We start from the raw sequence: 13,732 nt of genomic DNA, 5'->3' as shown, positions 1-13,732 counted from the left end.
TCCGCAGCTTTATTTTGGAATGCCAGACCTGGGGACCCAGTAAGCACTTCTTTCCTGTCACTCCAGTCAATTTCCCTTAAGAACCCAAGCCAGCACCTGCCTCCCTGCAGATCCCTCCTCACCGCTATGTGCTTCTGTCCTCCTCAGGACCTGTGCTGGTTCCTTCTCTCCCGGGTGGTTCTATTTTGCGTCCTTGATCCTTCGAACAAAGAAGATGGGCTATAGCATAGAGTGTGGGAAAGGGACACAAAGGACAGGGGTCAGGGGCCGTCTTGAATCTTGGCATGGAAAGCCCACACGGACGCTGCTGGCGGAACGAGGGGTGCCCACTGGGCCCCAGCTCCTTGGGGTGGTACTAGCTCCCCTCAGTCTCTGAAACCCTGCAAGCCACAGGCCGCCTCCCTTTCTGACCACGCTCAGATCCTTACACGGGTGCGCAGTCAGCTTCATCATGGCCGTCACAACGGTCACAGGAACCGGAGCGCTCACTGCTCCCCCCAGCAGGCCTCTGGGCGCCCGGGGACACTGATGACCTCCTGTCGGGCAGAGGGAAGGGCCAGAGGAGCCATGGCTTGTCACGTTCTCGCCACCAGGCACGTGCAGTCACAGAAGGGCAGGGCGCCAGCCAACCAGGGCCAAAGTCCCTCCCTCGCAGTGGCTCCATGCGTGTTGTGGGCGAGGTCCCGGGCCTCGCCGAGACCTCACGTGAGCAGGAGCACAAGCGTGATGTGGGTCCCTCCAAAGTGCCGGTCCGGGCTCTCCGCGCTCCCCTCGCACCGTGCAGTATGGAAGGGACAAGCAGAAGGTGTCCCGAATGTGGCTGGCACAGAGGCGTGTTGGGGAGCAGGCTGGGTCCGGGGGGTGTCAGAGGCCAGAAAGGTGGACAGGACAGGCCGCCCAGGGTTTGTGGGACAAGCTCACGGCACTAAGCACACAGGACTTAGGGGGCGAGGAGGGCTGTGGCAAAGGGGTTGGCAAGAAGGCTGGTGTCAGTGTGATGGGCGGGGCTGGGGAGCCAGGCTGGGCAGAACGGAGGAGGGCTGGGGAGGAGGGGCAGGGGACTAGCCTACTTGGCCCCTTCTCTCTCGAGGAGGAGGGGCCTAGATTGGCTGCCTTGAGAGCAACTCCCTGGGCATCCGTCAGAGGATGGCTGGGTGGGGAGGGGGCCAAGCGGCTGTCTCGTGTCCTTTGGGGCCCTCTTGGCTGAGGCCTGACATGTGCTAGCACACAGTGGGTGAGGCCCCTAGCTGGGCATTCTCTCAAACGAGCATGCCTGGGGTTTACTGTAAAGGACAAACGAGGCAAGGCTGCATGGAGATGTCAGACGATCGGCTCAGGCCCTGGGCGTGCATGGAATCGTGCAGTCCCTTGCACGGGCTGCCATGCTGAGGTCACGGTAGTAATGGTAGTTTGCAGAACGTTCCCTTGTGTGATTCCCTGAGAACTGACTGATCCTGCAAGAGGCCCCAAGGCTAAGAGGGCTTCTGTCACCCACGTCATGGTGGCCTCTGGGATCAGCCACAAATAAGAGAACTTTCCCTTGTTTCGGGGGGGCCCTTGCCATCAGACGCACATTGTTGTTCGTTCCCTTCTTCCTGGGGCCTGTTCAAGTCAGGAGTTTGTTTCTGGTTGGTTCTCAAGCACCCTGCTGTCTTTCGCTCTGCCTTTCCCCCTCCTTCCGGTCCGTGTGTCTCATCTGGTGTCTGCCGCCTCATTCCCTCCGCTGGGGCTGACCACCATTGGCAGCCCAGATGGGAGAGCTCAGACTCTTCGGGGACGTGGCCAAAGCTTTGGGGAAAGTGCCACAGGCAGAAGGGACAGCACATGCTTGGCATCTGTCAAAACCTGGAAGGTTCTGGAATGCAGGTAGGGAGTGGAGGTGGGACCTGGGAGAGATGAGAAGAGGCAGGCTGGGGTCACACTGCACAGTTTTGAGGCCAAGGTCAGGGCTGCAGAAGGAAGCCACTGGAGTCCGTTAGGGGCATCACATGGCCTGGGTGAGAATTAGGACCCAGGCGTGTGGCTGTGCTCTGCGCACTGGATCGGGGACAAGGGGAGGTAAAGTGGGTGGAGGCAAAGAGAGACACCCCCTCCACAATGATGTCTTCTCTCCCTGGTCTGCCTCACCCCCAGCCTGGGAGTCTCATGAGGGAAAGGCCAGGTCTCAGATCTCTGGGCTTGCTAGGTGAGGGAGGAAGTAGGTTCTGTGACCCACATCGTCAGGCCTGGTGTCCCATGTGTCCCAGGAAGACCCTGCTCGGTGCTTTATGGCCCAGCACGCCACGGGTGGGGTTAAGAGACAGCAGGTGATTGCGAGAGGCCTTGCGGTGGGGCTGGGGGTGCTGAGCGGAGGCTTTGGTGCAGGAAGGCCGCCGGGCCCCTGGAGGCGCCCCTCCTCCAGCACCGTCCTGTCCAGGGGCCGCTGCCCCCCCCCCCTACTGCGACCGATGAAAATGAACACGACTTCCGGTTGTAGAAGGTGGTGATTTAATAGATGGGTTTTCAGTCAGCGGGGCAATTTATAAAAATGCAAAACTGCAGAGGTCAGGGGCAAAGGGGTGGGCAGTGGTCACCTTTCTGCGGTGTCCTTAGTTGAGTGCTTCTCTTCCCTGATGGCTCGAGGGGAGGGAGTCCCTGTCTCCTCGGCAGATGGCCTGGCAGGCTGCTTGCCCGAGGCATCCCAGCGCCCCGGGAGGGGCCCGCTCACCGCAGCTATCTCTGCCCTCCCCAGATGCCCATTCACCAGAATCTCAAGGAGCTGCTGGCCGTCAAGGCGGAGCTGCAGAAGCGGGTGGAGGACCTGCAGCGGGAGGTGGCCACGCGGGCCTCGTCCTCGTCCGAGCGGGGTTCTTCGCCTTCCCACCCCGTCACCCCTGTCCATACCTCCGTCTGACGGCTTCCGGAGGGCGGCGCTTTGGGCCACTCTAGTCTGCGCGGATGTCCTGCTGGGCGGCTCAGGCAGGGGACTGCAGCTTGTGATCCGGTCTTCTAGGCTTGGGCCCGCCGTCCTCCACGTCCGGAAGGCACTTCCAACCAGTGACCTGTGTGTGGCTAGGTGACCGCTCCCACTGTCATCAAGTGCTTTTTGTTTCGTGACCTGTGCCCCTCTCACCACTGGTTTCTGGCGGTGGCCACCTGTTGCACCAACCCTGTGAACCGCCCGCCAGGTCCCGGCAGCTCAGGAGGGAGGAGGTGACCGGTGCTGGGGGGGGGGGGGGAGTGGAACAGGGCCGAGGTAAAGGAGGCCTCCCTCCAGTTCCTTCCAAGGTAAATCCTTCTTGTTCAAATGCACTCCGTTCACTTCTGGACCGCGTGCCAGCCACGCGGCTTCTTTTAGCTCTTTGCTCCAACTTGAAAAATGTTTTCAACTTAACTATCGGGTGGGGGCAGGCCCACTGCTGCCATCAAGTCTGCAGTCCCCTTCACGCAAGGGGCCTCCTGCACCACTTACTGCTGTGTACATATAAGGCATTTTTAAGAGAGAGAGACCGGCCTTTATTTTCCTACGCCCTTTTTTACGTTTAGACTAGTCACCCGAGGAGGCGTCTGCTCCCGCGGGCTGGTGGAGCGATTCCTTGCCCACCAAGCTCACGCCAAGTGCATGTGCTACATCGGGAACGTGATTTGAACGGGACCCGTGAAATGCCACGGTGTCCAGTCCTCTCCCGGACACCCGTGCCCACCTCCCAGGCCGGTGGTGGGGGTGGCTTCCCTGAGGATGGCACGGTCCCTTGCAGGGCCCCATGTGTCCAACTGCTCTCGGGGCTCGGTGCCCGCCCTTCCTCTACTGCCGCCGGCTGTGTGTGCCCACGCGAGCCTGCCCTGGGCCCACAGCTGCCGGTCGGAAAGGTTTCTCGTTTTACAGAGACCCCGCGGCTCCGTTTGCTCTCACCACTGCATAGCCATGGCCCTGGCTGCCCCTGCGCCGCCTGGCTCTCTGTCCTCCGTGCCCTCCCCTCCGCCACCTGCACCCTCCCCTTCCGGTTCCCCAGCTCCACTTGCTTGTACGGCTGCATGGCGACCATCAGCTTCCCTGGAGCGCCCCCTCGGCCAGTGGGGAGGGGGGGCTGTAGCGGGTGGGGCTGCCCCCCCCCCCCCTCACCGAGGCGAGCCTGAGACTTGCCTGTGTGACTGAGAAGCAGCCCAACAGACCGTACTCCTGGAGTGTACCTAGCACAGAACTCTCTAAAACAACTTGAAGAATACTGTTACCTAAGCAGTTCTTTTTGTCTTTTATTTAAGTGTACTAGAATGTAAAACCTTTATGGTTCCGATTTTTAAAAAGTGGTACAGTATCGTTCTTGCCTCATCTGATGCACTGTATTTCAATCTGTAATTAAAATAATATGTTTGCTCCGTGGTCTGGTTTTTTAAGTTCCAATTTTTACCTTGGGGGAAAAAATGACAAAACCTTCAGTACTTGTCATTTTCTGTGTCAGGCCCAGTTACCAGATGTGCAGCGCCTGTACAGGATTTAATTCATTTACTGAATGATAAACACAGTCTATCACGTCTTGAGTGTTTTGGCCAAAACAGGTTAAGTATTCTGATTTTAACACCCCTTACATGTCAGCCTGAGAAAGTATTGACCGTGGGGGGGAAGGGCTGGGACCCCCAGAGTCACAGGCCACTCCGAGGGGGCAGGATGCTCTTTCCAGGCCCTGAGTCCTAGAGCTTGCAATGGGCCAGACTTCCGAGAAGCCCCAGGTCCACACCCCAAGTCTACAGCAGGTATAGGGGCCCTTTGGGCACCTTTTACGGACCTTTGCGGGTTTCCCTTCTCATAAGGGCCTAGGGTCCATGCCCCCTGCAGGCAGCAGTCACTATAGCCCCCAAGGCCCGGAGGGCCAGCCACCGCGCCAGCTACAAGCCAAGCCACAGGGTTATGACAGGGGCACTCTCGTTACCAAATGGCCATCCTGCAACACAGCGACAGTGAGTAAGGACATGCGGGTCCTGCTCCCCGCTCCACTGAGGCAACAAACGGCACACAAATCTGCCCGGCTCCCGGCCAGCTGTGAGGATGGCGAGTGCTGGGCTTGGGAGCTGCCTGTCTGGAGCCAGCGCCAGACATCGGACACAGCCAGTCCCTCTGCGGCTCAGGCCTCAGCTCCTTGTACCAGAGGGACTACCCAGAAGCCCGGGCACCAAGCCACTCATCAGCAGGGTAAATGGGAGAACTCAAACTTCCTGGAGAAATGCCTCGGGCTGGGGAGGAGGGGAATAAGGTCAGCTCCTTATCATGAACTCCCTTAAGAAACAAACAGCATCAGTGGACAAAGGAAGTGCCTTCACACCGCCAGAATACAATGATCTGATAGGTTCCATTTTGTTTAATGCAAACACAAGTTCACAGTTCACATTTCAACACAAGCACATAAAACGTACAGAGGATTCTGAGATCGATCTCCATTTCTTCTTCCTCACACGAGTGCACAGGCGCTCCCAGCTCAGCAGGCCTGGCACTGGTCTCGGGGCCCCACAGCACCCTGCGCACCAGCTGCCACGCCTCCTTGCTCCTGTGCTCAGTTATCCACACTGAGCCTCCAGCCCCCCAGTTAAGCTGGTACAGATCACACACCCTCAACTGGCCCTTCTAGTTCACTCAGTCTTTCCTGTCATCTGGGACCAGCCCAGGGCGGTCAATGCAACTTTCAAATAGACATGGTTCCAAGAGCCTAGGGTTCTGCAGGAGTCGGTGCCCAGCACCCCCAGGGGCGAGAGCTCTGCAAACAGGTGACCCAATGACTTTCCAGGCCTGGCCTGGCCCTAAGAGGGCCAGGTGCTGGGCTAGGGCCGTTCTTGTAAGGGAGCGCAAAACGGGTCTCTTAACCGAAATCACCGCTTTGAGCAAAGAGACTCCCACGCAGCACTGACTGTACATCAGAGCTGTGGGGGTGCACGGTCACTGCCGCCACAGAAGCCTCCCCGTAAAGTCACAGCGGACAACGGCGGAGCACACCCAGCCTCGGGGCTCCTAGTGGACCAGCTCTGGAGTTCCGGCCGTGCTGTACAGTGCGACGCACAGGCCACATCGTTCCTCATCCTAGTTGCTACCGTGGGAGGGAGAGAAGTAACTTACCACACACAACTGCTGCCTCATTTTTCCTCCTTTGACACACCTCGGGGACCTCAGTGGGCAGCCATGCGGACTTGGTGAGTTGCCGAGGGCGGCCCCGATCCCTGCCCCATTCCAACTACCTAGGATACTGGGTGGCAACAGGCCACAGATACAAAAACCCTCCGGCCGCCCAGCAGCAGCCAGGGGTGGGGCCGTCGGCCCTCACCATCCTTGGCAGGGACAAGCGGCCAAGTTGATGACCCAAGGCTCTCCACAGAGGGGTGGTCTCAGTGCTCCCTGCCCACCTCATACACGCACAGTCCTGGCCCATCTGGACTCAGCCCCAACTGGGGGGCCTTTCAGGGCCACGGGCACACACGGGCACGGGTCTGCAGGGCAGCCTGGGGACACACGCCGTAGCGGAGGACTATCCCATGTGTGGTTTTACAACAGCTGCTAACATGAGCGCACGACGCATATATTCTACAACCTGCAGGGCCCGCTCTGATTTCAGCGGTTTCCTTAGGATCTCGGCCTCGCCTCCTCCCAGCTCAGCCAACGCAAGGGAGCTAACACACAGGCAGTACGATGCGCGGGGCTGTGTGCGGCGCAAAGGGGCGTGTGGAGTTGTCTCAATAGGACCCCACCTTCCGGCCGACCTATGCTTCTGGAAGTGCTTTTGGACACTACAAACTGATTATCAGTAGATAGTGGCTCTTGACTTCAGCTCAGTCTCAGCAAAGGGCCTGGAGACAGGACCACATATGGGTCAAACGGAACATTCCAGGAAGCTAGCCCAGACTAGACAGCTGCTCCAGGACAGTGCCTGGGTTCAGGTATTTACCGCAGGGAGCGTAACACCCCAAAGGCTCTTCAGAACAGGCTAGGCAGGGTAAGTGGACACACTGACTCAGGCAGGTTTCACTAAACCAAGGAGACGTCCCTTTCCCCATCCCCCTCCAACCTCAAAGATAATTTTAAGCAAACAACATGCACACTCCGGCTTTGCTGCTCGTCCTTGATGTCTGTACCTTTTGCTGCTAAAACAAGAACACAGAGTGGAAGAGGAGCACTCATTTCAAGGCATAAATGATTCCTAAAAACTAATCACATCAGCTGGGAGACCACACGAAGCCCCTATGGAATCAGAGGACAGTTAGGCCCGAGAGTCACAGCTACTTGTCCAGAAGGTTCCTAAACTCTCAGGGTGGGTGTGTTTGCCCTTAAAGAAATGAAAAGCCACTACTTGGAGCAGCTGTCTGGGAGCCCAGCAGTGTAAAAGCTGGGACGAGGAAGGACCGAAAGTACCCCCCGCCGCCCCCAGACCCACATTACCTGCACTAGGTGGTGTGTGTGTGTGTGTGTGTGTGTGTGCGCGCGCGCGTGCACGTGTGTGTGTGTGTGTGTGTGTGTGTGTGTGTGTGTGTGTGTGGTTACCTGATGCAGGGGCTCTATGCACAGCACTTGGAGGTCACTGCCAGAGACACACTGAGTTAACGCGGAGTGCAGGGCATCACACCACCCTGGGTTCCAGCTCTCATCCCTCACCTCGGTCTCACCACCCCCAGCTCCCTCAGGGCCGGGGACAGGCTGGCCCCCGGGGTGGCAGCCTGGCGGCTTCAAGGCTGGTGCTGGCGCTGGGTTCCACCCTGAGTGTCTTCGGGGCCTCTGTGGCAGGGCAGGCGCAGAAGGCAGACTCACACGCACCCAGAGCTCATCTGGAAAACTTAAGACGAGAAGCCAATGATGTCAGCAAAGCAGTGCAGCAGCTGGGGGTCCGAGGGAAACGAGGCATCCCTGCTGCAGAGTGGCGCCCTCAGATTCGGGGCGCATCAGAGGGCGGTGGCTCCGCAGACTGCGTTTGCAGCGTTAGGTATTTCACTGGGGAGAGAAGACAGCGGTCAGGAGGGGGTCGTTTCCACCCAGCACAGAAGGTGTAGATACACAACTGAGCCCCTGCTGAGGCCAAAAACCTGGTTTCTGGTCCGTTGTGTCCAGAGGCTGGGGCAGCTCAGCCCCTCCCGGCCAGCTTCCCCTCTGGCACCCACTCTGTCCCCAGTCAAGCAACCCTGGACCCCAGAGAGAAGGAGGAAGGTAGACAAAGCCTGTAAACGGCTCAGCCTCTGTTTCCTCAGCTGAAAAACGGGACTGCTCCTGACCGGGCTTGCTGGCCAGTGGTAGACGTGCATGCAGTGGTCACTGAGTGTTTGAAGAATTCCTATAGTGAGGGGGGCGCCTGGGGGTCTTAGTCACGTGTCTGACCCTTGTTTGCAGTGCACGTCATGATCTCATGGTTTTGTGAGATCAGACTCCATGTTGGGCTTACATGGACAGCACGGAGCTGACTCTCTAAATAAACTTAAGAACAAATAAAAATTACTACAGCAAATGTCACCGTAGAGTCTGTTTTCCTCGGTCCCATTCCGGGACCGCTGAGTCCATTCTGTCCTAAGCAGCAGCGTGCGACACTTTCCTCCGTCACACAGCTTGAGTGACAACACACCCCTGGGCTTCCCGGTCCCCCACCTGCACGTTGTATCCGTCTTGAGAGGCATCTGTGTGGGAGGCATCTGTTTTTGTTGACAGGGAACACAGTCCCAACAGCACGTGGAAGTCCCTGATGTGCCACCAGACACTGAGACTGGTTTCGCTTCGTGCCAGGCCCGCTGTCTAGCAGCCCTTTAGCAAGAGAGCACTCACCTTGGGGTTCCTCGCACACGACGGCTTCCAGGTTCTCTCCCTTCACATAGTCTGCACTCAGACCCTCTGCAAAGGGCGAAGGGCAGAGTTGGTGACTGACAAAGGGCCCCCACCAAGCCCAGGGGTTCTCATCACTGTCCTCAGAGATGACACGGGCAGGGGCCTCTGACAGCCATCCCCACAGGGCAAGCACTAGCGCACGTGGAACCGGGGGCCAGACAGCAGGCACCTGATGGCGGGGTCAGCACCACCCACGGGTCCACATGCCAGCCCAGGGGCCAGGGCGGTGGAGAGGGAGGTGAGCGCCGCATGAGTGACTGACAGATGCAGGGCGGAGGGGGCAGAGAGCTGAAGGGGGCTCCTGCCTACGGCCTTCCCAGTGACTCCCGTGACTCCAGGCCAACAGGCTCCCCCAGCCCAAAGCGGCACGTGTTGTCCCCGCCCCAGTGCAAAGGGCCCAGGGCCCACCCCCAGCCGCTCTGGTCGGTCCTATGGCCTTTCTCCCCACTGACTTCCATGAGGGGCTTGGGGATTCTACAAGCACCTGCCAGCCCTCGGGGCCGTGAGTGGCGCCATATGGATGTAAGAGCCCACGCTCGGGACTCAGAGTGGACCCTGGCCTGCTGCTCCTTAGGGAGAGTCAGGAGTCCATGTTGTGGTCCAGGAGAAGCCGGGGACTGGAAGCCGTAGCAGAGCCCGTGGGAAAACCAGGCCTTGGGTCTCAGCAACCACACGACTGAGCAGGCGCCAGTGTCCATCCTGCTGCCACCACGGGCCTCACCCAGGCTCCCCACCTGCCTACCCAGTACTCGCTGAGCTCAAGGTAGACACCAGATGGGCCCAGGGAGAACGGCACGTGTGACAAGGCAGGCGAGGGAGCCAGGGAGGCCTAAGCAATGACCATCAGTGGGCCCCTGAGTCCCTGACAGGACCCCCACCCCCCAGCCCATGCGCCCCTGAAACCAGCCCCGTGTGGCCTGCTGAACTGGCTGGCATCCTCCCAACACGCACCAGGGCAAGCTACAGATGGTTGTGGTGACAGCCAAGTCGGTGAATGCTGGGGGAGGGGGGTCCGTGGAGAGTGGGGAGCAGCAAGAGGGGTGGGGTGCAGACGACGAACAATGAGCAAAATGAGGAAGTCAAAGCATCCCATTACCTTGACCTTCTGCTGCATCTGAAGGCAAGACACAAAGCTTAGGACCCTGGAGCAAGTACTTAGCCCCCATCAATGGACCACAGGAGCTTCCAGCGAGACGCACTGACCCTGTCACTGTGACTTTGTCACTGAGGGCAGAGACAGGAAGCTGAAGGTCCCCCAAGTCTGGGCCCCTTTGGTGGCAGCTGAGGCTGGAGGCCCCTGAGCTCTCCTAGTCACCACGCGCCATCTCCCTGGGGCTTCCGGGTGATGGGGTGCGCGGTGGTTTCTGCTCTGCCTTCCCTGACCTCTGTGCAGTGGTGGCTGTGGCCACAAATATCCACGGGCTCCTCCCAACTCCGGTCCAGCCTAGGTGCCAGGGACACATCAGTGGATGAAGCACACAGTCCCGAGAGTGATGAGGGTGGGGGGGGCAGGGCAGTTACAGCCGCAGGAACCAAGCCCAATTCCACCCCACCAGCTCCAGGCCTGGCCGGCAGGGGGCGCTGTGGTCATACTCAGCACAGGCTGTGAAGGGAAGGTTTCCTGGGAGGGTGCCCGAGCCCAAGCCTCAGAGCAGCCAGGTGAGGAGGGGGATGGCAGAGAGAGCAGGGGACTCAGAGACTAGTGTCTGGCTTCGGGGGACAGAGGTAGCTGGCGTGGTTGGAGACAAACCATGAAGGGCTTTCAATGGCCAAGCTCATGGGCGGGACCGTGACCTGGAGGGCAGTGGGGCACGTGGGAGGTCAGGCAGAGCTGGCCCTCTGGCTGCGCAGAAAGGCGTATGGGAGAGGTCGGGGCAGGCAGGAGGCTCATGGGACCATCCAGGGGGACAGGGAGACCTGGCCCTGGGCAAGCAGGGGCCATGACAGCGGCGACGGAGGGGGCGGTCCCCGAGCAGACCCGCGCAGGGGGGCACCAGCCCTGGGAGTGGGGGACCCACTGATGTGAGGAGAAAGTGGGGGCTGAGAAGGGGCGCTGAAGGACGGAGTGAGGCTGCCCTAACAGCGCAAACCCGAGTCCTCCCGCGGCACTGCAGTTCCCCTTGGTGCCGCCTTCCTGTTCCTGCTCCGGGCACCCATGTGGGACCCGGTGCTTCCCGCCTGCAGCAAGTTCCTTCAACACTCCTCCGACGCCCTGTTTCCGGTTTCCTCATCGATAAAATGAGGGTGCCCAGACGGACCCCGGCGAGGACCCTCATACAGCAGTCGGTGGCAGCAGGCAGGTGGCGAGCACACCACACCGGGGAAGCCGTTCGTACTGCAAGTATGGGCCTAGCTTTTAGACAGGGTCTCTGGTCGGGTGTCCGGGTGACTCAGTCAGTTGAGTGTCTGACTTTGGCTCAGGTCATGATCTCACAGTTTGAGTTCAAGCCCCGCATCAGGCTCTGTGCTGAGTGCTCACAGTCTGCTTCAGATTCTCTCTCTCTCTCTCTCTCTCTCCCCCTTCTCCTGCTCACTCTCTCTCAAAAATAAACATTAAAAAATGTAAATAGCTTCTCTTTTACCCAATATGCTTCCTGACATCTTCACACCATCTCCTGGCATGTGAGCCATCTTGCGCAGCTCGGATAGCCACGGACTGTACACACCTCACTGTTAGGGTGATGACGCTGTACCAGAGAGACGGCCAACTCCTCAGCCCTGGGGGACCTACGTCCTTTATTTGGAAAATGATCTTTGCATGTGTGATTAAGTTCTCAAGATGAGACCGTCCTGGATTTAGGGTGACACACAGACAGAGGAAAAGGCCATGTGAAGGCCGAGGCAAAGACTGGAGGGACGGCAGCCACAAGCCAAGGGACACCTGGAGTCGCCAGAAGCTAGAAGAGGCAAGGAAGGATCCTCCCCTACAGCCTCCAGAAGGCACATATGCTGTCGATGCCTTGACCTGGACTCCTGGCTTCCAGAACTGTGAGGGGATACATTGTGTCATTTTAAGTCACTTGGTTTTTTTGCTTTTGAAGTAGGACAAAGTATAGCTCTAAGGACAATTCAGCTTCCAGTTCCACACTACTTCTTGACACTTCCCTGTTCACAGTACTCTACAGCCAAGCTGGTGGGTCCATGGTGAGTCAACAGGATATCAAGCAGGGTGGTGACCATGAACAGTTGTGCAGGTTGTGCACTGAGACATGAACAGTGCCCCTGGAGTACTGCTGTGCACAGCCTGTGTAACTGTATGTGGTGGCCCTGGTCAAGAGTATTGTACAAGAGCAAGAGAAACAAACATGATCGCCAAAGGAAAATGAGGTAGAGACTTCTGCAGTACCCACATCTAAGCATTCTGGTGCCCAAGTTCATTTACTGGGAAGCCTGGCCCCAGGCTACAATTAAGGGCAGAGGCCACCTCACAGGACATGCCCCTAAGCTTCAGGAAAAAGGAAAACCATACTTGAACTGGGCTCTGTCACTTGAACTAAAAATCGCCTGTTTCAGAGATACACTGTCAGCAAGCAAGGACACACAAAGCTATATTTGTGAGAGCAGCCAGGGCGCTCTTCTCACTCCCCTTCCCCCTTCCCGGCAACCTCTCCCCGCCCCCCACCAGCGCTCCCAGCACAGGCTCCCTGCAGGCTGGGCAGATGCAGCTGTGCTGGTTGCTATTTGACTTACAAGGCAGACACGCGGAGCTACAGCATAAAATGAACATCTAGCATGAAAGGAGGGGCAAGACCCACACCCTATCCTGCCCCTTGCACTCGAGCTCCTTTAAAGCCCTTCGAGATTCCAGCAGCCTCCTGACCCCTGAGCCGCCGAGGCCGCTGCCCTGTGCTCTTGAGGAGGCTGGCAGTGCAAGCAGGTGAGGCCTGAGGCCGGATGGAAACCCCGGGCCCTCTCCTGCTCTGCGAGACACTGGCAAACATCGGCGTCCCTGGGTGCTGCCCCCACAAGTCTGGCCCGTTTGCACTTCGGTCGGGCCTCGCCGGAAAGCCACCTCGGGTGGCTGCGGAACAGACCCGAGCACACTGTCCCTGCCCCCTGCCCCGGAGAGACCCCATGCTTCACGGTTCACTCACGCTGGATGCTGAAGCAGAACTTCTTCTGCTGGTACGAGATGTAGCTGGAGACCGCGCCGATCAGGGCCATGGCCAGGGCACTGGCCACGCCGGCGATGGTGCCGGCCTCCGCCGACATTCCTAGGCAAAGGAGAGGGTGGGAGACGTGAGGCAGAGGAGGGGGTGGCGCACCAGGCTCGGCTAGGGCGTCGGCCAAGGGCTTCTCATTGTCCATGAGGCTTTCCACCTTGAGAAGCCTGAAAGGTGGCCGTGGCTGTGGTCTCTGGGTCTCAGGCTGACAAGCTTCCTGTGGGACCACCTCCCCGGGGATCCCGGTTTTCCTGCTTCATTCCTTTCAATCACTGCATCCCTCTGGTGCCGGCCTCCCAGTTCCCTACTGGAGACACTCAGGGGAAGCTTGGGACGCCAGCAGGTAGGCATTATGTCCTTGGGCTTTTTCCAACAGACACCACGGGATGTCAACTCACCGGATTCGGGGTCGTCACTGCTGCCATACCGGCCATCACCTGGAGAAAGGACAAAAGCACTTAGTGTCTGCTGTGCGCCTGTGACCCCCAGGCTTGGGCACAGCCTCTTCCCAACTCACTGACCCTCTGCTTCCACTCCGGCCACAGACCGCCCCCCGCCCCCCCGAAATCCCCACCGGGCTTCTGCCTGTGTAGCAAGATCTGCTTCCCACTGCCAGTCACCTGCAAAGCCTGGGCTGCCAGGCAGAACTTCTTCTTTGTAAAATGACAGTGACTGTGCATGGAGCACATGTTGATCCCAGCTCCTCATATACAGGATTCTTTGCAATCCAGTGAGGCAGGTGCACCTA

General features: G+C 58.8%; 2 protein-coding genes across 8 annotated transcripts in view; one reads left to right on the top strand and one right to left on the bottom strand.

Moving 5' to 3' along the window:
• Positions 1-3,211, top strand: part of MTMR1 (myotubularin related protein 1) — a 63,944-nt gene extending 60,733 nt beyond the window's left edge. For all 5 annotated transcript variants that reach the window (XM_039249876.1, XM_039249875.1, XM_039249879.1 and 2 more), the window contains one exon: positions 2,732-3,211. In XM_039249876.1, the coding sequence (XP_039105807.1) occupies positions 2,732-2,893 (162 nt within the window). In that variant the 3' untranslated portion in view covers positions 2,894-3,211. The remainder of the gene's footprint in view (positions 1-2,731) is intronic.
• Positions 3,212-5,305: 2,094 nt separating this feature from the next.
• Positions 5,306-13,732, bottom strand: part of CD99L2 (CD99 molecule like 2) — a 96,101-nt gene continuing 87,674 nt past the window's right edge. The window contains exons 6-10 of one of the 3 annotated variants that reach the window (XM_039249881.1): positions 13,383-13,421; positions 12,916-13,035; positions 9,918-9,935; positions 8,762-8,827; positions 5,306-7,942 (exon numbers count right to left, since the gene is read on the bottom strand). In XM_039249881.1, the coding sequence (XP_039105812.1) occupies positions 7,878-7,942; positions 8,762-8,827; positions 9,918-9,935; positions 12,916-13,035; positions 13,383-13,421 (308 nt within the window). In that variant the 3' untranslated portion in view covers positions 5,306-7,877. Of the gene's footprint in view, positions 7,943-8,761; positions 8,828-9,917; positions 9,936-11,409; positions 11,808-12,915; positions 13,036-13,382; positions 13,422-13,732 lie in introns of those variants that run through there. The other 2 variants (XM_039249882.1, XM_039249883.1) reach the window with 2 other exon arrangements.

The sequence above is a fragment of the Hyaena hyaena genome, unplaced genomic scaffold (genome assembly GCF_003009895.1).
Source record: "Hyaena hyaena isolate Hyena2069 unplaced genomic scaffold, ASM300989v1 scaffold_348, whole genome shotgun sequence".
In the NCBI taxonomy this organism is placed as follows: domain Eukaryota; kingdom Metazoa; phylum Chordata; class Mammalia; order Carnivora; family Hyaenidae; genus Hyaena; species Hyaena hyaena.
The sequence above is the reverse complement of the archived record's forward strand: the minus strand, read 5'-3'. Positions and strand labels throughout refer to the sequence as shown.